At 44.2% G+C, this 26284-nt stretch overlaps 1 protein-coding gene across 3 annotated transcripts in view; it reads right to left on the reverse strand.

Moving 5' to 3' along the window:
* COL4A4 (collagen type IV alpha 4 chain) overlaps positions 1-26284 on the reverse strand; it is a 153475-nt gene that overhangs the window by 27792 nt on the left and 99399 nt on the right. For all 3 annotated transcript variants that reach the window (XM_060193697.1, XM_060193696.1, XM_060193695.1), the window contains exons 38-46: positions 17333-17404; positions 15341-15469; positions 15135-15248; positions 13737-13892; positions 10617-10724; positions 7914-8039; positions 4205-4321; positions 2502-2690; positions 1826-2112 (exon numbers count right to left, since the gene is read on the reverse strand). In XM_060193697.1, coding sequence (XP_060049680.1) covers positions 1826-2112; positions 2502-2690; positions 4205-4321; positions 7914-8039; positions 10617-10724; positions 13737-13892; positions 15135-15248; positions 15341-15469; positions 17333-17404 — 1298 coding nt within the window. The remainder of the gene's footprint in view (positions 1-1825; positions 2113-2501; positions 2691-4204; positions 4322-7913; positions 8040-10616; positions 10725-13736; positions 13893-15134; positions 15249-15340; positions 15470-17332; positions 17405-26284) is intronic.

The raw sequence follows: 26284 nt of genomic DNA on the forward strand, positions 1-26284 counted from the left end.
GAGCTGTATCTGATTCTGCATGGGTCCTGAACCAATTACAGGAAGATAAGAATGTGAGCAGCCTGTGAAGAAGGGGTGGGCCCTCTACTCCCCCCCACACACATGTACCCATTAGACCATATCATTGGCAGTTGAAGCAAAACCACCCACCCTCCAAACCCTCTCTAAGAAAGCAGAGGCTGGCTCACTGGAGAGGGTGCCTGCTTGGCACACACTGGAGTGCCACGGCCACTGTGGGAAGCAGTAGTGCTGCTGTGGTGTCTCTCTTCTCCCTCTCAGCTGCCCCCCTCCCATCTCTGCTGAATGTAAAGGTCAGCCCAGAGTGGGAGAATTGGACAAGCATGAGGGTCTGGTCACACAAAAATGAATTAAAAGGGGGCCAGGTAGTAGCGCAGCGGATTAAGCACATGTGGCTCAAAGCCTAAGGACAGGTATAAGGACCCTGGTTCAAGCCCCTGGCTCCCCACCTGCAGGGGAGTCGCTTCACAGGCGGTGAAGCAGGTCTGCAGGTGTCTTTCTATCCCCCTCTCTGTCTTCCCCTCCTCTCTCCATTTCTCTCTGTCCTATCCAACAATGACAATAACAATAATACTAACAACAACAACAATAGACAACAAGGGCAACAGAAGGGAAAAAATAGCCTCCAGGAGCAGTGGATTTGTAGTGCAGGCACTGAGCCCCAGCAATAACCCTGGAGGCAAAAAAAAAATGAATCAAAAGAAAAATAAACAGATAAATCCCACCATGTTTTCTTCAACATGGCAGCAGGAAGTCCGTGGAAGTATAGCAGCGGTAGAGCACAGGACTTGCCAGCACAAGGCCTCCACTGGGATCCCTGAAGCCGCACGTTCCAGAAAAATGCTCTGGTTCTCTCTCTCTCTCACCTTTTTAATTTATCTTTATTTATTTACTGGATAGAGACAGTCAGAAATCAAGAGGAAAGGGGGAGATAGAAAGGAAGAGAGACACTTGCAACACAGCTTCACCACTTGCAAAGTTTCCCCCAGAAGGTGGGGACCAGAGACTTGAACCTGGGTCCTTGTGAATTAAAATGTGCGCTCAACCAGGTGCGCATCACCTGCCCCCCCCCCACTCTGGTTCTTTCTCATTCTCTCTTTAATAAAACTAGGGTTTATTTTTTGTTTGTTCATTTGACCTGTCACCTTGCCATGTGAAATTCTGCTGCTCTAGACAACATTTTTATCTGGATTCAGAGACAGAGACAGAGATACAGAGCAGGGGAGAGACACCACAACACTGAAGCTTCCTCCACTGTCACTGCACTTCCCACGTGGTGCCACCCTCAAACCTGGGTCAGACATTCGGCAAGGTAGGTGCACCACCCACCCGCGGGTTACCTCTGGCCCCGTAAAGGAGGGCCTGGCAGTGACACTCCTGGCTGAGCGCACACATTCCCATACACAAGGGCCAGGGTTTGAGTCTTCACTTCCCACCGGAGGGGGGATGCTTTGCAAGCTGTGAAGAAGTGCTACAACTCTCTTTCTCTCTCTCCTCCACTCCCCTCTCAATTCCTCTCTGTCCTGTCAAATAAAATAGAAGGGGGGGAGGATAAAAGGCAAAACTGGCTGCAGAGGAAGAGGGAGAGGCAGAGGCAGAAGGGGAGGGAGAGGCAGAAGCAGAGGGAGAGGCAGAGGCAGAAGGGGAGGGAGAGGCAGAGGCAGAAGGAGAGGGAGAGGGAGAAGCTGAGGCAGAGGGAGGAGGGGCTGGGGAGACAGCATAATGGTTATGTAAAAAGACTTCCATGCCTGAGACACCAAAAGTCCCAGGTTCAATCCCCAGCACCACTACACACAAGCAGGCTCACCATCAGGAAGGAGTAGCCAATCCAGAGGCTTCTCCAGGCTCGAGGGCACGGGGGGATGGACTGGTCCTGGCTGTGCACGGCCACCGCGGGCGCCGGGGCCTCACACACCGCACAGCGGCTCACGTAGGGTCGGATCTCCTCCTCCAACAGCGGCGCCATGGGCAGCGGTGCCGCGCTTGCCAGCCAGTAGGACCGGTCGTTTCTCTGGGCGTAGTGGCACACCTGGTGGATGTTGCAGTAGGCAAAGGGCAGCGTGCTGAACACGGGGAGGCACGAGCCTGCCAGACCTGTCGGTGGAAGAAGAGACAAGAGAGTCTGGGTTGCCCTGTGACCTTCCCAGCATGTGCCACCCACAGCTATGCTGGAGAGGAAAGAGGTCCTTGGGCCAAGCCTGCTTCTGTGGTGGGGAAGCCTAATCATTTTTGCCAACTCCATGGTCTCCCAAAGACTACTGCCATTCATTCATTCATTCATTCATTCATTCATGCACTTGTCACTCATATATTAATCCAGCAATGGGTCAGGGAAGCAGGGCTATGAGCCCATCTCTGTCTTCATGAAGCTCCTGGATGGGAGTCTGGGGATGGCAGGATGGAGCCTGGAGGAGCAGACAGTAGAATTACAGCAGGACAAGCCCTGTGAATGAAAGCGTGGGGCACAGGTGCTTCAGACATACCCAGGTCTTGATTGTGAGCCTTCTCCTGCCCTTCCAGGTACAGCAGACTGTACCCTGTCCAGAGTGTGGCCATGCCCGTGGGGCAGGTGGGCTCTCCGGCCGTTTGACTGTGCAGAACCAGGAGGAAGCCACTGAGGTAGCCAGGACTGACCCCTTTGGGGCCGGGATCTCCAGTGGGTCCAGGAGGTCCTGGACGAATAAGAGAGGGAAAGAACGCCACACGGGGCATTCAGCTCCACGAGCCCTGCGGAGCAGACCTGGCCCGCTGCTGTGCCTAGAACACAGGGAGCAGAGAGAACCCAGAGCTGCCCCTGGCACAAGCGTGAAACCCATGAACAACCTACTGGGAGGAGTAATTGTGTCCTAACTGCTTCCTGCTGGGGCTATAAGCTCCTAAGATCAAGAAGCTGACAAAATTCTGCCCTCCTAGGCTTCCTTTTTTGGAAAAAAAATATTTATTTTAATGAAAGAGAGATACAGAGAGATAGATATAGAAAAGGAGAGATGGGGCTGGATGGTGGCTCTCCTCTTTGAGTGCACACATTATAATGTGCAAGGAGAGAGCTTCGAGACCCCGGTCCCTACCTGCAGGGGGAAAGCTATGCAAATGGTAAAGCAGGGCTGCAGGTGTCTCTCTCTCTTTCCCTCTCTATCACTTCTTTCCTTTCTGGCCATCTCTATCCAATAAATAAAGATAATAAAAATTAAAAAAAAAAAAAAACCAGGGAGAGAACAGAGTACCGCTCAGCTCTGGCTTATGGTGGTGCAGGGGACTAACATGGAGCCTTGGAGCCTCAAGCATGAAAGTCTTTTGCAGAACCATTATGCTGTCTCTCCAGCACCACCCCACCCTGGACTTTCATTCCAACTGGCGAAGAGAAATGGCCACCAATGAGCAGGATAACAGGAAGACAGTGGACTGTGTGAGTCTTCCTGCCAGTAAATGACGAAAGCTGAGCTGCCACTTTGACAGTTCCCATCACCAGAGTTCCACATCACCCCCCAAAAAAAAAAGCAAAAAAAGGCATCCCTTTAAAAAAGCAAAAATAACAAAAGCATAAATAAGGAAAAAGAGGAGAAATGATGGGGTACGTAGGGATGGTTTGAAAAAGGTGAGTACATAGGGATGGTTTGGTCTTTGTAGAGATATGGCGTGGAAAGGGGAGAAAGAGGGTCAGAGTGAGATGGAGAAGGGAAAACACCTGAAAGGTGTGAGTGGCCGCAGGAAGTAGGTCCTTGCAGGTTTTCATGATTATGGATAGAAGCTAAGATTACTAGAAACCTTCCCTGGCATGGCTGACGGCTGTGGTCGAGAGGTTAAGTCACTGGATGTGAAGCTAGAGGCCTGTGATCTAATCCCTGGAGTCAGAAGTCTCTTCTCAAAGGTAAGCCCGGGAAGAGAGGGGGTGAAGAGGGAAGCCAACAGCTGCAATGACTGAGCTTCGTAGCCTCACACACAGTGGTTTGGGGGAAGACTGACCTGACTTGGGTTGTGACTCATTTTCCTGATGTGTGAGTCTTAGCAGAACATGGGTGATACCTTCCGTTATGTTCTATGGCTCCTATCTCCCTAATGAAAACTGGTCTCCCAGTCTCTAAGCCAATACTTTTGCTGGAATCTCTGTAGCAAGCTTTTAGGGAGCCTATATGCAGCTGTCAGATCTATGGTGGCAAAGGAAAGAGGAGAGACTGAGGCCCCTTACCTGGAGATCCAGGGCACCCGGCTTCTCCCGGGTCTCCTCTGTGTCCTGGAGGCCCTGGAGGCCCGGGGATGCCATCCTCACCTCTCCTGCCATCTGGCCCAGGCTCTCCTTTGCAGCCTGCATAGAAGTTCACAAGGACAGTAGTGATGAAGGTGTCTGTACTGCCCACAATACCCCATCCCCCCCTTTTTTTTTTCCTCCAGGGTTATCACTGGGGCTCAGTATCTGCACTACAAACCCACTGTTCCTGGACGCCATTTTCCCCACTATTCCATTCCTCCCCTTTTATTTAATAGGACAGAGAGAAACTAAGAGGGCGAGACAGCGAGGGAGAGAGACAGAGATACCTGCAGTACTTGCTTTACTGCGTGGGAAGCGTTCCCCCTACAGATGGGGAACTGGGGCTCAAACCTCAGTCTGTGTATGGTAACATGTGCACTCAACCACGTGCCCCACCAACCAGTCCCCCAGAGTTATTTTTTAAGATGGGAAGCCCCAGTGTTTAATATTCCAAATATATACACAAGACAGCTTTGTTGCAAAATCAGGTTGCGTGAAAAGCTAGCACTCATGGAACACTTGCAGTTACTGAGAGCTTTACCCATCTCTGTGTGTGAGTGAGTGAAAAGTTAAAGAACCTCTGACTCAACTCCCAGTGCTCATGGGCCATGAGCAGAAGTTGTGACAATTCACACCCAATGAACTCAGAGTAAAGAGCACAGATAGGCCCAACTATGACACCATCCACCCCCACCCCCAGACAATAGCTTAGGTCACCTGCATATTAGATGTCAGGCACAGGCAAAAACTAGCTGGGTCATGGGCCCCTTGGAATATACCTAACATAAACCTAATAGCTTCTTCCAAAACGGAGACCCCCAAATCTTCATTCATAATATTCCTGCCTTTAGGTTCACGATTAGTCAACAATTTGCTCTGCTTTCTATCAGAACTCTTTTTCAGCCACCAGATTCCAGATGCTACCATGATGCCAAATGGACTCTCCAGGGCACACGACCCCACCAATGTAACCCAGAGCCCCACCTCTCCAGATCCTGGCCTCACTAGGGAAAGAGAGAGCCAGGCTGGGAGTATGGATCGACATGCGTCACTTGCAGCAGCGGGAGGCAGAAAAAGGAGGTTTGGAGCAGAAAGGGAACTCAATCCTTTATTTGCGCTGGCACCTCAGAGCTGGGTGAGGAACAGCAGTTTCGGCCACGTGGAGGTAGCAAAAATGGCCACCTCACGCAGCAACCTTCCCTGCGTCTAATCACCAAAGTGAAAGGCGGGCAAGAGAGTGAGGGGCAGAAGAAGAAGGGCTTTTATGGGAATAGCTCTCGTGAGAATGGGAAGGGGGAGGAGTAACCATAGCACTCCAGGGTAGGATAATAACTCTCGCTGGAATGGGAAGGGGGAGGAGTAACCAAAGCACTCCAACTATGACGAGGGCACAACATGGCAGATGTGACTGCATCTGCACAATTTCCCAGCAGACATGTCAATGCCCATGTTCAGCGGGGAAGCAATTACAGAAGCCAGACCTTCCACCTTCTGCACCCCACAATGACCCTGAGTCCATGCTCCAGGAGGGATAAAGAATAGGAAAGCTATTAGGGGAGGGAATCGGATATGAAGTTCCGGTGGCAGGAATTGTGTGGAATTGTAACCCTCTTACCCTATAGTCTTGTCAGTGTTTCCATTTTATAAATAAAAACTTAAAAGAAAAAAAAAAGAAGAAAGAAAAAGCACAGATGTAATGCGGCCAATAAAAACCTTACAAAACCCACAAGGGTTTGTGGAAGGTCCCAGATCTGTTTTGAACACTGCAGAAACTACACAATGAAAAGGGGCCTTTAGCAGCTTGAGATTGTGGGAAAGCATGGGGGGAAAACTGATACAAAATTCAGTTCATCGGGGGCCTAGAGGTGGTGTACTGGGTTAAGCACACAGAGTACTAAGCATAAGGACCTAAACAAGGATCTAGGTTTGAGGCCCCAGCTCCCCACCTGCAGGGAGGACACTTCATACTCAGTGAAGCAGGTCTGCAGGTGTATTTTTTATCTCCCACTCTACCTCCCCTTCTCTCCTCTCTCAATCTCTCTCCATTCTAGCCAATAAAATGAAGAGGCAACAAAGGCTTCCAATAGCAGTGGATTTGTACTGAATGCCAGTGATAGATAACCCTGGAGGCAAAATAAATAAATAAATGAATAAATAAATAACAAAATTCAGTTATTCCAATTCCTTTGGCCTTGAACCAAAAAGCCACAGTCACAACTGGACAGAGGTAAAATGGCCAAACAATTGACCTTACTCCCTTTAGGGGAATTTGTACATAGGTTATCTAGAACCATAGGTGCTTAGTCTGGAGGGGTTCATGAATTCTTCAGCCTGGATCCATAATTCTTTTGGAAATTATGCACTGAAGAGAAAGGTATGTGAATAGAAAAGAAACCATCTGAAAACCCTTTATGTATATATATATATTTTTTTAAGCATTTATTCATTTATTGAATCAAGACAGAGTGAATCAGAGATGGCAGGGAGAGAGGTAGAGAGACACCCCACAGCACTGCCTCACCACTCATGAAGTGTCCCCCACTGTAAGTGGGGGCTTGGGGCTGGAACCCAGGGCCTTATGCATGGTGACATGTGTGCTCCATTGAGTGTGCCACCACCAGGCCCCTGAGAACACTCTTTAAGGACGAAAGCTTGCTTTAAGTGCTTAACCAAAGATCCTGCTTTCCTGCCAGGCATCGAGCAAAGCCTTCAATGCCAGACTTCAGAGGTCTCTCTCCCTTTTCTCTCCCCCTCCTTCAGGCAATAAATACATCTCCTCCCCTTGTGGGCTACTTCTGCCCTGGGAGCCCATCCAGTTGTTTTTATTTTCCAAATCATGTGAATAGCGATTAATGACTCTTAATAGAACATCTGCTCTGTGGTGCTATGAGGTTTCAAAACCTCAAACCCCAAAGTAGCCCGAGTGGAAAGATTTAAATAGAAGAAACATAATATAAAAGGAGAAGGGCAGTGTCGATTCAGCTAGTACATGAAATGTAAGGGAAGATGCAGATGAAAATGTATAGGTTCAGTGAATTAGCTCACTGGGCTAGTGAGCTGCTTTGCCATGGGGGCAACCAGGTTCGAGCCCAGCTCCCATCACACTCGAGGAAGTTTTGGTGTTATGGATTCTCCTTCTATTTTTTTTTTCTCTCTCTGCCTTCTCTGTCTCTCTAAAAAAAAAAAAGTTCTAAAATGTACAAAGAGAGGGGATATTGTAACTATGGCTTCAACCTTACTAGTTTATAGACTCAGGACAAAAACTGCATAGAAATAAGTGGTGAGGAAACCAGGTGATAGCACACAGGGTTAAGCGCACATGGTGTGAAGCCCAAGGACTGGAGTAAGAATCCCTGTCTGAGTCCCTGGCTTCCCACCTGCAGGGAGTTTGCTTCACTAGTGGTGAAACAGGTCTGCAGGTGTCTATCTTTCTCTCCCCCTCTCTGTCTTCCTCCTCTCTCCATTTCTCTCTGTCCTATCCAATAACAACAACAACAAGGGCAACAAAAATGGGGAAAAGAGCCTCCAGGAGCAGTGGATTTGTAGTGCCAGAACTAAGCCCCAGTGATAAGCATGGAGGCAAAAGAAAAAAAAAAAGCAAGAAAGAAATCAGTGGTGAAACACTGAACAGGTGCTGTGAGGTTTGTACCTGCCCCTGGGGGGCCTCTTATTCCCGGAATCCCCATAGCTCCTTCTGGTCCTCTTGGACCTGGCACCCCAGGAAGGCCCGGGATTCTTGGGCAGGCATCCAGATCTGGAGGTGGTCCGGGTTCACCTGAAATTAGAGGCAGAGCCAGGTGATGATTGACACACTTCTGAAGAATCTCCCATTCCAGTGTCAAGTTAGCTGGGTTGGTGGCACTGAGCTGAAATGGTGGTGAGAATATTCAGCTTTCTGCTGTGAGGTGCGGGAAAGCCAGGGTGGTTGGCTGGCTTTTGCTTTTGAAGGAAGTATCACTCAGTTCTAACCATCGGTGGTGCTGGGGCTCAACACTGGGGCCTCTTTGCACACCAGTCTGTGCACTACAGCTGCCAACCCACAGTGGTTTTTGACCTCTAATAACTCATTTTTTTCCTTTTAATTGCCACCAGAGTTATCACTGGAGCTTAGAGTGTGCATGAAGGATTCACCACACCTGGTGGCAATGTTTTTCCTTTCTTTTACTTAATGAAGACAGAGAGAAATGGAGAGGGAAAGAGATAAAGAAGGAGAGAGAGACAGAGAGATACTTGAAGCACAGCTGTGAAACTTTGTCCCTACAGGTGGGGAGCAGGAATTTGAACTGAGGTCCTTGTGCATGGTAATGTGTGCACACAACAAAGTGCACCACCTGGCCCATTATTGATTTGTTTTATGAGTGAGAGAGAGAGAGAGAGAGAGAGAGAGAGAGAGAGAGGAGAGAGAGAGAGAGAGATGGAGAGAGAGAGAGATGGAGAGCGAGAGATGGAGAGAGAGAGATGGAGAGAGAGAGACAGAGAGAGAGATGGGGAGAAAAAGAGAGAGAGAGAGAGAGGCCAGATCTCCCATTCAGCTTAGGCATATGGCAATGCTAGGGACAGCAGAAAGATAAAAGGACTCTCATGCCTGAGGCTCTGAGGTACCAGGTTCAACCTCCTACACCACTATAAGCCAGAGCTGAGCAGTGCTCTGTTGAAAAAAAAAAAAACAAAAAACCCTAAACTAATAGAAGGATAGAGACCCATCTAGAAAAGTGAACTGAGTTTAACTCTCACAGAGTAAGAAAGGCAAGGGCAGATATGACTGTTAGCCAGACTTAAAGGTACTATTATTTTAAAGAAGATATTTGTTTTACTTATTTTTTTTAATGGGAGAGATGAAAAGAGAAGAAGACACAGAGAGAGAAAGATCAGAGCACTACTCAGCTAGGGCTTATATTGGTGCAGGGAATTGAACCTGGGAGCTCAGAGTAAGACACATGAGGTCTTTTGCAGAACCATTATGCTAGCTCTCCACCCCAATGGAATGAATGACATAATAGCAATACTTACCTCTGGAACCTTGAAGACATCCCAATCCAAAAAGCAAGACCACATGGTGTTCACATGGAGAAAAGAGATTTAAAATTTGTGAATTAGGGGGAAAGTGAAGGAGATCATTGAAGAACAAGGAAAGAAATTCATCTCAGGATATTTCAATGACAAACATAGGATTCAGTCAGAAGCCCACATCAAGGTTGATTGCCAGTTACAATGTAGCAATGCAGTTGACATCTCCAGAGAGACTTGAAATAAAACACTTTGCATAGTATACAATCTGCTTTACTTCTTTTTTAAAAATCATGTTATTGTGGGGGGGGTTAAGAGTTTATAGGACATTTGGTGAGATACAGGTATGATTAAGTCAAAGTCACTCTCATTGAATGTAGCTAGGGATCCTACCCATTGGAAAACTTGTGAAAATTCCATGTCAGTTTACCAAGTTGTCTAGGTTATGCATGGAGAGGAAATGTATGATGAAGCAATGTGTAAACCCTGTGTCGTGGTGTCCTGGGGCCCACTGGGGGAAAAATATGCAGCTTATGTTTTAGACTAGATTGATAATTTAGGAGATTAAAAAATATTTTAAACAGATCTCATATTACCATAACATTTATTTGGAGAGTGAAACAGATGATTTCTGTCGATATCAGATACACATATCTGTTGATCCTTCCAATTCAGTGTTGGCTTAATTTGAGCTGCTGATGAAAATGTATTGTCTCTACAGCTTATATTGAGTAGTTTAGGGGCCGGGTGGTGGTGGCACACCTGGTTGAGTGCACATGTGACAATGCACAAGGACCCAGGTTCAAGTCCCCACTCCCCTCCTACAGGGGGAAAGCTGCACGAGTGGTGAAGCAAAGCTGCAGGTGTCTCTCTCTTTCTCTGTCTCCCTCTTCTCTCTCAATTTCTGGCTGTCTCTGTCCAACGAATAAATAAAGGTAATAAATAAAGTATTGAGTAGTTTTTCTTTGTTATAGAAATTAATGTGCATTATAGGAAAAAAGAAAGTTAAATAAAATACTTCAGATACAAAAAAAATCAAATCAAATAAATCCTTGCCTATCCTGTGAGGAAACATAGATTTATTTCCTTCAGGTATATTAGATGGAAAATCAACTCTGAATTCCTAAGCTTTCAAACTTACTCAGCCTGATAATAAATATGGGTCTACAAGACACGAGACTTGATAGCTAATCCTGAAGTGAATATAATATTTTTCAGAATAGGCTTAACTTGTATGGATTGGTTTGTAACTTCAGAAAAAAAATGTAACTGCCCGTTGAAATCTGACCATCATAATAGATCAAAATGGGTGGAAGCTATTAGGTGTAGCATATTAGAAGCTTACCTGGAGGACCAGTGGGTCCTCGTGGACCTGGGGGTCCAGGTAGACCTGCCTCTCCAGGTGCTCCTGGGAGTCCAGGAGGCCCCTGTGGCCCTGGGAATCCCATTGGTCCTAAAAGAAACACAGGAAGTTGAGGATGCTGGACTGGAGCTACGGGAAACAGGGACAGAGGTTCCTTAAATTTCTGAATTTCATTTCAACAAAACGCAGGGCAAAGTCAGCCTTAGAGTTATATATATCTCTAGCCTTCTTTTTCTCTTTCATTTTATCTTGACTATGCGTAAAGAAAACACAATAATACTACAACAGGACTAAGAAAAAAATAAAATGGCTCCATCATCAAGAAAAGACTGAATGAGGTGCCTGAGGCACCAAAGATCCCATAGTCAGTCCCCGGTACCACCATAAGCCAGAACTAAGTAGTGCTCTGGTAAACAAACACCCCACAAACAAACTATGTTAGAATAAAAAAAAGCCCTGTGTTCCTCAACATTTGAACACCCTCTGGAGACAACGGATTAGAAGGAAAGGTAGATAAGGAAAGACGCTTTGCTGTCTGGGCAGCAAGTTACCTCCTTGTCATGAGTTTCTACCACTCTTGGCTTTCAGATACATCTGATTACTTAAGCTCCTCACTCTGTTCCTTCTCTTCTCCATCTGTCAAGTCTTCCTCAATCTGTAGAGTCTGTCAAGCGTCACTTCCTCAAGAGGGTCCTTCCAGGCATCCCAGCCCAAGTCCCACAGCTCTGAGACAACCTTTCCTCAGAAAATTGATCTATGGTTTTACTGATGGGCCCCTTTGTGGGAATGTCTGTCTTCATCCGTGACAAGCTGCCGCCCAATAAGAACAGAGACTGTTCAGATGCCTCCACTGCTACCTTCCTGTGTGGCTGCTTAGTGACTATGTCTGGAATAGATCAAAGATCTCCTACCCTGTGGGTCTGAAAAGATAAACTGAGCATCTGCCTCATCCCTTTCACAGGGAAGCACTCGTTGGCCCCCAGAGGGATGGGAGTTAAGACCAGGACTGGTGGTCCCACCAGTGCTTGAAACTCACTCTTAATATACCTTTTATTTTTTTTAATTTTTTTCTATTTATTTTCCCTTTTGTTGCCCTTGTTGTTTTTCATTATTGTTGTAGTTATTGTTGTTGTTATTGATGTCGTCATTGTTAGATAGGACAGAGAGAAACGGAGAGAGGAGGAGAAGACAGAAGGGGAGAGAAAGACAGACACCTGCAGACCTGCTTCACCGCCTGTGAAGCGACTCCTCTGCAGGTGGGGAGCCGGGGACTAGAACCGGGATCCTTAGGTGGGTCCTTGCTCTTTGCGCCACCTGCGCTTAACCCACTGTGCTACCGCCAGACTCCCTTAATAAACCTTTTAAAGGGTCACTGTCATTCTATGGCATGTTACTCTCCCAGTTCTGAAGCTTATTTCTAGGTGGAGCTTCAGTCCACACAGTAGGATCTAGGGAGTTATTTGGGAGAGGAACCCAGTCAGTTGCTTCCTACTTGCTCTGTGTGGCCTGAGTGCCAGCCTATCTGTCCGATTCCTGCATTTCGTAGTAATGAGACACCTACAGGCGGCACATAGCAGCCACATTATCTATGGAGGATTCGTTGCCAGTAAAAAATGCAGGAGGTTGCTGGGTACTGCTGTGTAGGTTGTGCACTGAACAATTCGAAGATTGTCATTTGCACTGTTAGTTAGGGCAGCTTTGCTGTAATTTTGATCCCTCCTCCATCCTAACTTTTCACCCTATTTCGCATTCTGGTTCAGAAGTCAAACCAAGTGCTGTGCAGACTTCAACACTAGCGTCACTGTCACTGGTGTCTGGCATACTTCTTTACAACATCACTGACTTCTAATGGATAGTCATTGCTAGTTTCCTTCTATCAAGAGTATTCTGTGAACCTAATCCTTGTCTGAAATCTTGGTGGCCAATGACTAGTGTCTCTAAATATTGGCAATTAGGTAGAATTAATAAAAATGATCCATTTAGCCTTAGCTAGAAAAGAAACAAAGCTCAGTACCAGGAACTCATAAATGTGGAAGAGTAAACTTGACAATCTAAAGCAGCTCTTCAATACAAAAGCCATTAGTCACAGGAGACTCTTACACATTTGTGAATAATAGCAAGCCTGGATGGATGGGTTGTCTTCTGTGTGTAAAATGCACATTGAACACCAAAGGGAGGAGAGTGTCTAATTTGGGAGAGACGCTGGCTTTGAACAATCTACCTGAATCTCCTGCTGGTGATTGTGTGTGTTAACAAAATAGTATCTGCTATTTACCTTTCTCCTTTTCTTTCTCTTCCTATTCATTTTTTTCCTCCTCCTCTTTCCTTTCTTTTTCTTATTCTGTTTATTCCACTTCCTCCTCCTCTTCCTCTTCTTCTACCACCAGGATTTTCCCTAGGGCTCAGAGCCTCCACAGCTCCACCTTTCTTGACAACCATTTCCCCCTTTCTTTGGCTAGAAAGCAAGAGGTAGAGAAGGGTAGAGAGAAACAGCTGCAACACTGCTCTGCTACTCTTGAAGCTTCCTCCCTGCATGGGGGGGGGACCAGGCACTCGAAACTGGGTCCTCAAGAATGGCAGTTTGTCTGCTGTACCAAGTGAATCATGACCCATGCCTTCTTACTATCTAGTGCGGCTATTATTGTGTATAATTACATACATAGCTTGCACTGCGTGTTGTTCAACACTGATAATTTAAAAAATTACGAGGTATGCAATTAGGGGTGAAACGTTAACTAGTGCTTCTTCTTTTATTTTTTTAAATATTTTATTTATTAATGAAAAAGATCAGAGGAGAGAGAGGGAGAGGGAAAGGGGGGAGGGGACAGACATTACTCTAGTGCATGTGCCACCAGGGAATGAACTCAGAACCTCATGCTTGAGAGTCTAATGCTTTATCCACTGCACCACCTCCAAGACCACATGCTTCTTCTTTCCACACGCCTATCTTTTACTCTAATTTTAAGATTCTGGAGAAAGTTAGAATATTTCAGACATATGAGCACTGTTTCCATGAGGAATAGAGTGATAGGAGTGGGGGTGGAGGGAGTACAGTACCCCAGAGCCCTAAGTGTTAGTCAGCAAAGGAAACTGTGTTTATACCTTTCTGGCCATCTTTTCCATCACATCCCGGTAAGCCTTTATGTCCTGGGGGTCCACGTGGGCCTGGGGGACCTGGTAGTCCTGGGAGACCGCAGTCACCTGGCTCCCCTTTCAGCAAGTCAACACTTCCCGGGGGTCCTGGGGGCCCAGGTAATCCTGTGCACAGGAAGGAAGCAGACAGACTCTCTCAGTTAAAGGCATGGACTGCCTGTCGGAGATAAGAGCTTCGTACAGAAATTAATTTAATGGTTTACAAGCAAGGGATGGGAGGAATCCAAAGCATAAGTAAGTTACTACGAATATCAAATGTAAAAGAGTAGATCTCTTCGAGCTCAGGTTGGAAAATGCTATACATTGTTTATTAGTAACTTCCAGACTAAAAGAATCTATGCAAAGTCTTTCCGTCAGAGTGGAGCCTTGAGGAAGTATCACCTTTTGGTTCTTGTTCACCTTGGAGCCACTGCTTTCACATGGATGGATGGATGGATGGCTGGATGGATGGATGGATGAAAAGATGAATGAGTAGATGGCTGAATATGTGTATGTATGTACAGACAGATGGGTTGGTGAAAATGGATCGAAAGATGAGTGGACCAATGGATGGATGGATGGATGGTTAGCTTTGGTGGCAATCTGATGGGAGACACTGGTCTGATGGCAGAGAATGAGCAATTACAGTTACAATCCTATTAGAAAATATGTGTACACTCATAGGAACTGAGCCCCCAATCCCTTTCAATTCAACTTCTATGCTTAGCACATTTTAAAGTTTTTTTAATTGTATTATTTCATACTGTGAAATAGGGTTATAGAGCATTTGAATTCCATCATTAATAAAATCCCCCAAATTTAAAGACAGTGGATTTGTTTCCCACTAGAAAAGTTTGAGTGGGAATGTGATTGCCAAAACTGCAGTGAGCTGTCTCCCTCTCCCCCAGCACTTGTCTCATCTTTATTAAATATGCAAAAGACAGTCCTTGTGAAGCAATCAAGGGCACTGTTGGTAGCACACGAGAAGACTGTCTCTGTGCTTCTGTCAGATCTGGGACCTATCACTCTGGTTTACGTGACAGATGCTGGAGGCCATCAAGTAGGTGAGATCCCCTCTTACCAGCCATTTCTAACCCTCAAAGCTAGTTATCGGTAAAAGGACAGGCTTTGGAGTCAGTGTTTGTTTTCACAGAGAGGACGTCTGGTAGTGTGGAAGCAGAAGAGGGGGAGGCCTAGCCTCTGGTTCTGGACATGGTCCTGAGAGGCTACCACTCCCCTCACTCCCAGCTTATCCATGTACCAGGCTGAGGGATTTCTAAGGTGCTTCGATGCTGCCATTCCCCGGCACCAATCCCTCCAGAGCCAAGCGAAGGAATATCACCACCCTCTGCTGAGATCTTCTCATACCTCTTGGACCATCAGGGCCAGGAGGTCCCTGGTCTCCAGGTAGACCCGGGTCAGGGATTTCACCTTTAGGAGCCCTTCCTCTGGTACCTGCAGGACCAGGAGGTCCACGCCACCCTGAGGAGGGACAAGTTCAGACGTTACTCTCATCGCATTTGGAAGGCACTGATCACCATATTGAGAGAGGAACAAAACATTCTGCTTCTTACCTGGGGGGCCTGGGGGACCTTTTTCTCCAGAAAGGCCTGGAGGAGAGAATCCAGGTCTTCCGGGGTCTCCTGGCTTTCCTTTTGGCCCAGGGTGCCCCACTGGGCCTGGTGGGCCCATTTCATGCAAACCTTAGTGAAGACAAAAGAGATCCAGTTGGCTGCTCACATGCCCTGGGCCCAGTCATTAGCTTACAGCCCACCATTCAGAGTTTAAAGAACATGACAGTTTACTGACCAGCCCTTCAATCTCTACAATGAAATGAGTGACTAAAAATTCTCTCTGATAAGAGAGAATGATGAGGGGCCAGGTGGTGGTGTACCCGGTTAAGTGCACATAGCCTGAAGAGTAAGGACCCACATAAAGATCCGGGTTTGAGTCCTCGGCTCCCCACCTCTCTATCTCCCCATCCCAGTTTCTTCACATCTGATCCCAGCTGCTTTGCTGAGAAATCCAGGTTACAGTGTGTGTTAAATGAAAACAGTGAAAGGGGAACAGGCAGTTTCTGATGATCAGTCTCTTTGTCATATCAAAAACCAATAGAAATTTGTTTAGACAATTTGTTGTCACAGCAGGCTATGAAGGTTATGTAAGTACTAATTATACTAATTAAACCCACATGGTTGTACTTGGCATTGATATACTTAAGACAAAACTAAACACACACACACACACACACACACACACACACACACTATATATATATATATATATATGTAAATAAAAAAAGAAATAAGAAAAAAAACCACAACTATCTGTTATTTTATAATATTTTGGAATGTTAGAGCCACTTAATTATTCAGAATATTTTCACTAAAGAGATAGCCCTACACAATAACAACAGACTCTGCTAACCAACCATTTCTTCATAGAACTTTCTCAAAGTTTCTCTTTTCTAAGTCATATTCAGCACTAAATGCAGTTCCAGCATTGTGGTTGTCTCTAACCTGTGTTCATGGGTTAGAATCCCAACATGTGAGAGGTAAGGAAATCATTAAGCTAACTCAGGGTCCGCTGTAGTGGATCTCCAAAGGAAAAAAAAAAATATATATATATATGTTTTGAACCTGAGCTTACTAGGTAGGGTACCTGAATTGACAGATACACAGTCCAGGTTTGAACCCTGGTACCACAAGGGAGGTGCTCTATGACAGTGGAGAAAATTCCTGTGTTGTGGTGACTCTCTCTCTCTCTTCATTTTATTTGATTTTTTAAAAATATTTTTTAATTTATTATTTATTCCCTTTTGTTGCCCTTGTTTTATTGTTGTCGTTATGAATGATGTTGTTGTTGTTGGATAGGACAGAGATAAATGGAGAGAGGAGGGGAAGACAGAGAGGGGGAGAGAAAGATAGACACTTGCAGACCTGCTTCACCGCTTGTGAAGCGACTCCCCTGCAGGTGGGGAGCTGGGGGCTTGAACCGGGATGCAGGTTCTTGCGCTTTGCGCCACTGCGCTTAACCTGCTGCACTACCGCCCGACTCTGATTTTTTTTTAATGATGTAAAATTCCTTTACAAAATTGTCCGGCTTCAGAAGGATTTTTATACCCCAGGTTGGTGCATCCAAGTCACTACAATCCCCACCAGAGTTTGTGGCCCTTTCAACCTACTCTCCACTCCCCTGACCACCTTAGTTTCCACACTTTCCAAGAGACAGTCTAGTTATTTTTCTTTCCTCGCCCCTTTCTCTTCCCCTTCTTTTTCTTTTCCTTTCTTTTCTATTCTTCTTCTCCTCCTCCTCTTCTTCTCCTTCACCTTTGTTTTGCAATTTCCTTCTCTTTCATCATTTATACTCTGCAGATGATCAGAGTCACCTGGTAGTTGTCATTGATCTCGTTACTCATTTCTCCTAGGGAATTCCAGCATTTCAAGCGATAAAACCTCAATGAATGTGTGGCCTCAAAGTGGTGAGGCCACATGAGGTCCTTCAACCTTCAAAATATAATTAGTTATAATTTAAATAATTATCATTTAAAAAATGTTTTCTCTTACCTGCAGCGCCTTTGGTTCCTTTCTGACCCTTCAAACCATGCAAGCCATTCAGGCCGGGCAGCCCGGAGGAACCTGAAACATATCACAGCCCTGAGGGCCTCTGGGAAAACCAACAGTTCAAGTTTACTGACTCACAGGCCCTGCCCCGAGGAGGGGCCACTGGTCAAAAGTGTCATCAAATCAATTCTATACACTGGTCCTTGAGGCTTGTAAGTTTGCATGATGGCACAGCCCCTCCCTAGATGCAGCCATATTGCTATTTTTCTATGGCTTTGATGGAACCCAAACAGAGCCTTACAAATATGTTGGTCCCAATATGGACGCCAAACCTCTGGCTGGACAATGCAGGCTGGACAGTGGAGCTCACTTTGACCCAAGGTCCCCGTTTTCCTCATTACTTTATGAGATTTCTCCACCATTTTTCGACATGTGTAATATGTGCTTGTTGTTTATTCCTCCATTGGGCTTGTTCACCCTTGCCCTCTAAAATATGCATAATTTTCCTGGGAACACCCTTAAGTATGAATAAGCTGCTGTATCACCCTAACTCAGACCCCCAATTCCACTCTTCTCTATAGCCCATGTTGGCTGGACATAGGTCACAACTTAAGTAGCTTCTTTGCCAAGAAAACCCTTCTTTCATATTCAGTGGTTTGTGGTGACAAGACCAACAGAGTTTTCAGGTGGAGACCATGAGAGATCACCCTCTACATCTCATGCCTGAGGTTCAATCCATGCCGATGGTTATTATTCAGCAGAAGAATGTTTTCTTCTAAGGCATCTTAGCACACACACACTCTTCTCTGGTATAAGTATTTAAAATACTTTAAGTACCGCTATCGGTTTACGGCCACCCATGAGCCTCTCATCTCGGTATGGAAACATGATGTAGGAAATGACATTCAAGGTGACAAAAGAATGGATTGGACAGGAGCAAGCCCAGACTTTCATTCTCGCAGGCTTGGGATCTTTGCAGTTCTCCATGGTCTCCTGATCCTAATTTTGGGGGATCTAGTCAGACCAGTTTAGTAAGATGATAAAGAGGAGTGAGGCCTGTGGCCTGCAAGAGAACATAGGATCTGCTTTCTTTTCTTAAGTACTGGGATTCTCAGAAAGAACAGGTCTTGCACCAAATTTGGCTATAGCTAAATTTCTTTGCAACCATTTCTTTCAAAGAGGTTCCTTCTTATATCTCTTTAGGAAATGAAATAAAGTAGCACCTTTAAAATGTTTGATAATTGGGTGGGGGAGACAGCATCATGGTTATGCAAGCAGACTCTTATGCCTGAGGCTCCTAAGTCCCAGGTTCAATCCCCCACACTACCATAAGCCTGAGCTGAGCAGTGCTCTGGTGTTTCTCTCTCTGTGTGTCTCTCTCTCTGCATCTCTCTCAAAAATAAAATTAATAAAGAATTTTTTAAATGTTTGATAATTAACACTTGAACTATATGTACACATTATTCATATAATTGAATTATTTACAAATTTGAAAAATATATAAAATATAAAAAAGTAAAAAAAAAATATATATAAAATATAACAAACAAATACAATAAGTAATGCATTTACAATATATAATTAACACTTGAATTCTGTATTAACATTATTCACCTATTAATTTAAAATTGAATCATTTATATTAAGGATAGATAATGCATTTAAAGCATATAAATATGAATATTTATAATATGTAATGAGTGTTTGAATTACATACATACACTATTCGTATCGAGTTATTTATCTATGTTAAAGATAAACAACATATTTATATCCAAGTGTAATAAATTGAATATCTACATCATATAAGTACTTGAATTATGTATATGCATTACTATATAGTTGTATTATCTATACCATAGAAAATATATTTATACTATATAAATATAATACATGGCATATTCAGTATATATAATCACACTTAAATTGTATATATGTATCATTTACACAATTTTATCATTTATCTATAATGTAAATATTATATAATAAATATAAGTATATATAAATATGTTTGTATTTATAGAATTTTATTGTCTATGGTGAAAATAAATACTGTATCTATGACATGTAAGTATATAGATTTATAAGGAGAAAGTAAAGGGAAGGAAGGGGCGAGAAAAAGGGCAAGAAGGAAGGTAATTGGTACAGAACTGCTCCCTGTGCTGAACCTCCTACATCTGATGTCTTATCTTCTGGTCGAACTGATTGGCTTGGAGAAAGAATATTCTCAGCCCTTGGCTGAGCCTGGTGACCTTCCTATTGTGTTAATGGGTCTTCCAGCCAGTAACTCTTCCTTCTCATCCAAGGTCAAAATCCCTCAGTGCACCATTAACCATTCATTCTGTTCAGGGTCACATCCCTGAAATACATAATCCATTTTCCATGTCTGACACAGAAAGTGGCCCCCACGACTACCCCATGAGTCTACTTTGAGCTGCTCAGTGTCTTCATGCCATGCCCATCCCATCCCATATAACTGTCATGTCTTTGTGTGACCGGAAAAACCTCATTGAATGAAAGACCAGATTTTAGGGAGCTGGGTGGTGGCATACCGAGTTAAAGGCACATATCACCATGCACAAGTACCAGGGGTTGAGCCTGCTCAACCCACCTGTAGGAGGTAGGGGTCCACTTCACAAGTAGTGAAGCAAATCTGCAGCTGTCTGTCTTCCTCTGCCCTTCTCTCCTTCTCTCCCCTTCCCCTCTTAATCCACTGGGAGCCTTGGGTTCATCAGAAATAGTACAGCATCAGAAATCACCCTGGTAGCATTAAATAAATAATAAACAACAACAAACAGATCCTAATCGTCTTTCTAGGCCACCATGCAACAATATTGCCACCCCTCCCCCGCACACAGTAGGTGTTGAATGCATGTTTGTTAAATAGACAAATGAAGGAGAAAAGGTGGAACAGGGAGAGAGGGTGGAAAGAAGGTTATAAAAAAAAAGAAGTGCTAGAATTTCTAGTCTCACATTGAAGTTTTTTTTGGGGGGATACTTACAAGATGAATAACATTTGGGAAACTAGAAAGATTCATTTATCTATAAATAATCCAAGAGCTAATAATTATCTATTCATTCAGGCAAGTTCTCGGTGAACTTCTTATTAGAAGATGTAACCATTAGTTGGCCCCATTTTATTTATTATCAGTATTCGAAACAGTCACCCTATTCTTTAAAATCTCAGCTGGAGATTGGTAGGGATGAGCTACACACACACACACACACACACACACACCCCACCCTTATTTTCCCTAAAACTGTTATTTCCTAAGTTCTTTGAGCAGTTCTGGCTTTGTTTATTTTCCAGTCTTCTTTGCTATTTATGAGCCAATGTTTCAAGACTGCACCAAAAGGACACGCAGGCCTCCCTCATCTGCCAAATCTCGTTATTTATTTCAGTCTTTCTGAAATGATCATAAATTTCTCTGGAAACTGCTTTGCTATTTCAGTGTGTTTAGAGCTCCAGCTCCTGTCACTGAAATTGATGACTTGGAGACTTGACAGGGGGAAGAGGGTCTAAGCTTCTGCCATTTCTCCATTGTCACACCTGTACATCTAGATCCAGCCCCTTGCCACTGTTGAAGCGGCTGACCCTGATGTGACCCAATGTGACCCAATCTTTCAAACTGAACACAGCTCCAACTGGGTAGTATTTACAGGACAATCTTCTATTTATTAATTTTTTCTGAAAGCTTTTTATCAATCCCATCTCTACATCAGGAAGTTGTCTATACATAAAAAAAAAATAGTGCCAACTAAAGGAACCTAGGTTAACAAAGGACATTCCTTGGTGATGAGGAAGCCTGAGTCATTTCTGTGGTCCATCCTTTTACTTGACCACCATTTTGTTTCTCTTCTTTTCCTGTCACTGGGGTCTTATGCATATGTGATTTCACCACCCAAGGTGGCTTTTTTTTTTTTTTTAATTCAGATAGAGAGATGGAGGAAAGACACCACAATATCAGAATTTACTCCAGTACTCCAGCACATCCCATGTGGTTCTGGGATTTAAACCCTGTCTATGTGTATAGCAAAGTCTGTGCTACTTCCTTATGAGCCCTGTCTACAGCCCTCTGAATGTTGTTAAGACCAAGTCATACTGTGCCTGGTCAGGGTGCCCCTCCTTGGAGAGAGGGCCTTCTCTTCCACTCCATCAAGGATGTTGGAACTTCCTCTGTTTGATTCAGTCAACTCTGTGATTGGATTTACATTCTGAAGTTTTCTTTCATAGTATGTTGGGAAACCTGTATCCTAAGAGACCTTCACACAGGTTTAGATATATACTTTTTTAAAAAATAAAAACACATTAATAACTTTTATTATATTTTAATAGCTTATTTATTGAGGGGGCTAATGGTTACGGTATAGTTCTTAACACATATGTACAACTTCCCATCTCCCTGTGAATGCTGTCTAGGAAATATAACAGGATCTCAGTATCCCTTCATCCTGTCCATTTCCTCATTCCTCAGAATCCTTTGCTTTGGTGCAATACACCATACTCAGTCCAACTTTCACCTATGAAAACATTTCCTTAGATAAATACTTTTAACAGGACAGACAACCCTTCCTTACCAGGAAAAAGTTCCCTATTGGGACTCGTTCCAACTCAAGCCCTGAAACATTTATGTCTTGAGAAGCTACCTCAGCCCCAGGAAAACTGGTACAGCTGGTCAACCTAACTATAGAGCTGATAGAAAACATAAGCCCAGGAGACAGACGGCCATGGCTGGACAAAGCTGGGAACTTGTTGAAGCAAATGTTGAAGCAAGATTCCCCCCTTTATTTAAATTCAGAAAGTAGAGTATCTACTAAGGGAATCATGATAGCAGAGGATGTGATTTCCATCCCCAAATGGTACCTAGTGACAATGGCTAACAAGACAATAGAATAAGAAAGAGACAGTGTGACGGGAAGGCTTCAGTAGAGAAAAGGGGGAGATCATCCCTACCAGTGTCTTAGTATCTTTTTCTGATAAAATGGACATTTCACAGTTGAGGTAGTGGCACAGTGGTGAAACATGGGACTTACAGATACAAAGATACAGGTTCGATGCTCGGTACCACTCGTGCCAGAGTGACATCTTGATTTATTCCTTCTCTTTGGCTTCATAAATAAGTATTTTTTAAAGATAAACAAATAAGTAAAATGAATATTTCAAGTTACTTTATTCTTTTTATTTTTTATTAAAGTTTGTTATTATCTTTACATATTTATTGGATAGAGACAGCCAGAAATTGAGAGGAGGAGGGGAGACAGACAGGGAGAGAGACAGAGAGACACCTGCAGCCCTGCTTCACCAGCTATTTCATACTTATGAGTCATTTTCCTTGTTGTCAGTCCCAATGGCCCAATAACATTCTTCTTTTCTCTTGTTTTTTTCCGAGTTCTGGGGCACCGTTAAGTCCCCTCCATGACTATCTGCCTACCTACTGATGTGTACTTTTTTTTTTTTCATCAAAGAATGAGGGGTGGGTAAAGAGAGAGAGACTAGAGTATTGTTCAGCTCTGACATCTGGTGGCAGGAAATGACCTGGCCCTTTGGGGCCTCAAGTACCGCTACTGTGCTTTTCCCCTCGCCACTTGTGCTAACTTCCTCATTCTTTTTTACATCTTATGTTTATATCTACATATATGAAGAGGGACAGAGAGACGGGAAGGCAGAGAAAGAAGGAAAGTGAGAGATATTGAAAGGCCCCAAAGCTTCCCCCAGTGCTATGGATACCCTCCCAGAGGACACAATTCGAACCCAGGATAGGCAATGGTAAGGCATACACCCTACCCAATGAAGTGTCACTACTTTCTGCCTCCCTAATCCACATTCTTGATGCTTGGTGATTCAGATAGGTCACCTTTAGGTTTCCATGATCCCACCCTTATAGAAACACTCAACGAGGAGCTGAGTTACTGAGTGTGTCTGCTTTTGAGTGTGCATATGGGCTTGAAAACTTAAATCCAGGGGTTAAGCCATGTTCAGCACGTGTTTAAGTTTAAATCGGACTGAACACAAGTGGGTTTTCAAAGCCATACGGCTCATAGTAACAGAACAAACAAGTTTGACTCCAGCAGCTGCTTTGTTCAAACAAGAGAATCAGTTCCCTTGACTTATTTAGAACATACTTCAAATATTTGGTTTCTCAGTCCAAAGTGTTTCTGCCGGAGAACGGTTCATTTTTCTGTCAGCATGATAAGCTGCCACAATGGATTGATACTGCAGATGTTTCCATTTTTAGGAGTGCATTTCCCTGGCTCTGTGTGTGTGTGTGTGTGTGTGTGTGTGTGTGTGTGTGTGTGTGTGTATGAGAGAGAGAGAGGTGGGGTTGGGGTAGACTGGCTGCTTGCAATTCTGTTTGCAGGGAACAGTGTCACTGCATGGCTGGGAGGCACCGTTGCAGCAGTGTCTGTACAGTCAATCGTGTGAGCATTTGGGGTGAGGTGCTCATTTTATTTCCTCAGTACCCTCTCTTATAAAGTCATCAGTGCACAGCCTAGAAACATGAAAGGACTGGAGATGGCCTTTCAAGTCCCTACTTATGTTATTCCACCAGACTCAACTCTCCTTTCTCTCAGAGATCACACTGAGGTCACAGGATGAATGTAGACTCCCTCCAGGGAAGGAAGAATCAAAGACAGGAACTGGAGCTTTTCTCTTTCTTTTTTAAAGATTTTATTTATTTATTCATGAGAAAAATAGGAGGAGAGAGAGAAAGAACCAGACATCACTCTGGTACATGTGCTGCCGGGGATTGAACTCAGGACCTCACGCTCAAGAGTCTGATGTTTTATCCACTGCGCCACCTCCCGGGCCACTGGAGCATTTATTTATTTATTTATTTATTTATTATTTATTTATTTATTTATATTTCAACAGGGGTGTGTGTGTATTAGTAAGACATCAGGAAACTCTGGCTATTTTACCAAACTAGGAGTTTAGGAAGAATGGGGGGGGGGGGGGCTCTGTAAGGGTCATTCGTGATAAAGAGCCAGTCATTTTTGAAAAATGAAATGATTCAGTTTGAAAGGATTTTGCATCTCATTTTAGAGGAGATTTTCTGTTTTTACTAACACTGAGAATTTACATGAGTCAGTGAGTAGAAGGTGCCTGGAAATAAAAGGGAGGAAGGAAGAGATAAAAGATCTTGGTTATGAAAACCTACCTGGTAAAGTTAAACCTTCAACTATGATCAAGGTGAAGATCCTCAAAGTCACAGCTACTGCCAGATAGATCTAAGTTATCCTTCACCTGTGTCTTTAATCTGTACACTAAATACATTAACTAACTGATATATTAAGCATCCATTGGCTTTAAGACCAAGTATGGTCTTAAAAATGTTTTTCCTTTTTTAAAATATCATATCCTATTTGGTGAGCAAGATCTTTAAGTGAAATAAACATGACACAATGTAAGTGTGATACCTGACTATAGACACAAGATACCCATACAAATTTTATTTTTCTAAAATGGAAGAAATGGGGTCAAAAGGATTAAGTCCATTGGGTGAGTGGAGAGGCATGAACACTGTTGGTAACAAAGTTTCTGCTACTGTATTATATACTATACTGTATTATAACCAGATGGGTATTATAACCTGTATTCTTTTTAAAAAAAATTTAATATTTATTTATTTTCCCTTTTGTTGCCCTTGTTGTTTTTTATTGTTGTCGTAGTTATTATTGTTGTTGTTATTGATGTTGTCATTGTTGGATAGGACAGAAAGAAACAAAGAGTGGAGAGAAAGACACCTGCAGACCTACTTCACCACCTGTGAAGCAACTTCCCTGCAGGTGGGGAGCCAGGGGCTCAAACCGGGATCCTTAGAACAGTCCTTGCATCTGCAGACCTGCTTCACCACCTGTGAAGCGACTCCCCTGCAGGTGGGAAGTTGGGGGCTTGAACTGGGATCCTGATGTCAGTCCTTGCACTTAGCGCCACCTGCGCTTAACCCACTGCACTCCCCTCCACATGGGGAGCCAGAGGCTCGGACTGGAATCCTTATGCTGGTCCTTGAGCTTGGCACCACATGTGCTTAACCCGCTGCGCCACCACCTGACTCCCATAACCTGTATTCTATTGCCTCTCAAGTTTGAACAGTTCAACCAGGAAAGGATAGCGGGGCGGGGGGGAGCAGCTGGGAAAAATAGTTCACCTGGACAACACTCTGCTTTGTCATGTGCTAGACCTAAGTTCAAGCCTGGCCCCCACCCCAGTGAAGGAAACTTAGATGCTGTGGTTTCTCTGTCTCTCTGTCTTGCTCTTTCTATCGAAAAAAGTCATCTCAGCGTGCTGAAGCCACCCACAGATAACAAGAACAAATGGGACTAGGAAGATAGCATAGCAGTAGTATATCAGACTGGCTTGCCTGAGGCCCCAGAAGCCTCAGGCTCCATCCATGACATCATCACATACCAGACCTCAAGAGTGTTCTGGTCTATCAGGAAAACGAATGAATGAATGAATGAATGAATCAATCAGTCTTTTTAAGATGACAGAAAAGAAAAAAAGAAGTCTCTACCTAATAAGGAGAGTGAAGACTTATTTTTTTTTAATTTATTTATTTTCCCTTTTGTTGGCCTTGTGTCTTTTATTGTTGTTGTAGTTAATATTGTTGTTGTTATTGATGTTGTCGTTGCTAGGTAGGACAGAGAGAAATGGAGGGAGGAGGGGAAGAGAGAGAGGGGGAAAGATAGACACCTGCAGACCTGCTTCACCGCCTGTGAAGCGACTTCCCTGCAGGTGGGGAGCAGGGGGCTCGAACCGGGATCCTTACACCGGTCCTTGTGCTTTGCACCACATGCACTTAAGCCACTGCACTACTGCCCGACTCCCAAACACTTCTTATTCTTTCTCCATAGCGTGTTATTCTTATTTCTCCCTTCCATTTGTTACAATTGAAAAATGCATATTTTTAGATATATATTTATGTCTGCCTTCCCTTCTCAAATATGAGATCA

The sequence above is a fragment of the Erinaceus europaeus genome, chromosome 7, assembly GCF_950295315.1.
Source record: "Erinaceus europaeus chromosome 7, mEriEur2.1, whole genome shotgun sequence".
Classification (NCBI taxonomy): domain Eukaryota; kingdom Metazoa; phylum Chordata; class Mammalia; order Eulipotyphla; family Erinaceidae; genus Erinaceus; species Erinaceus europaeus.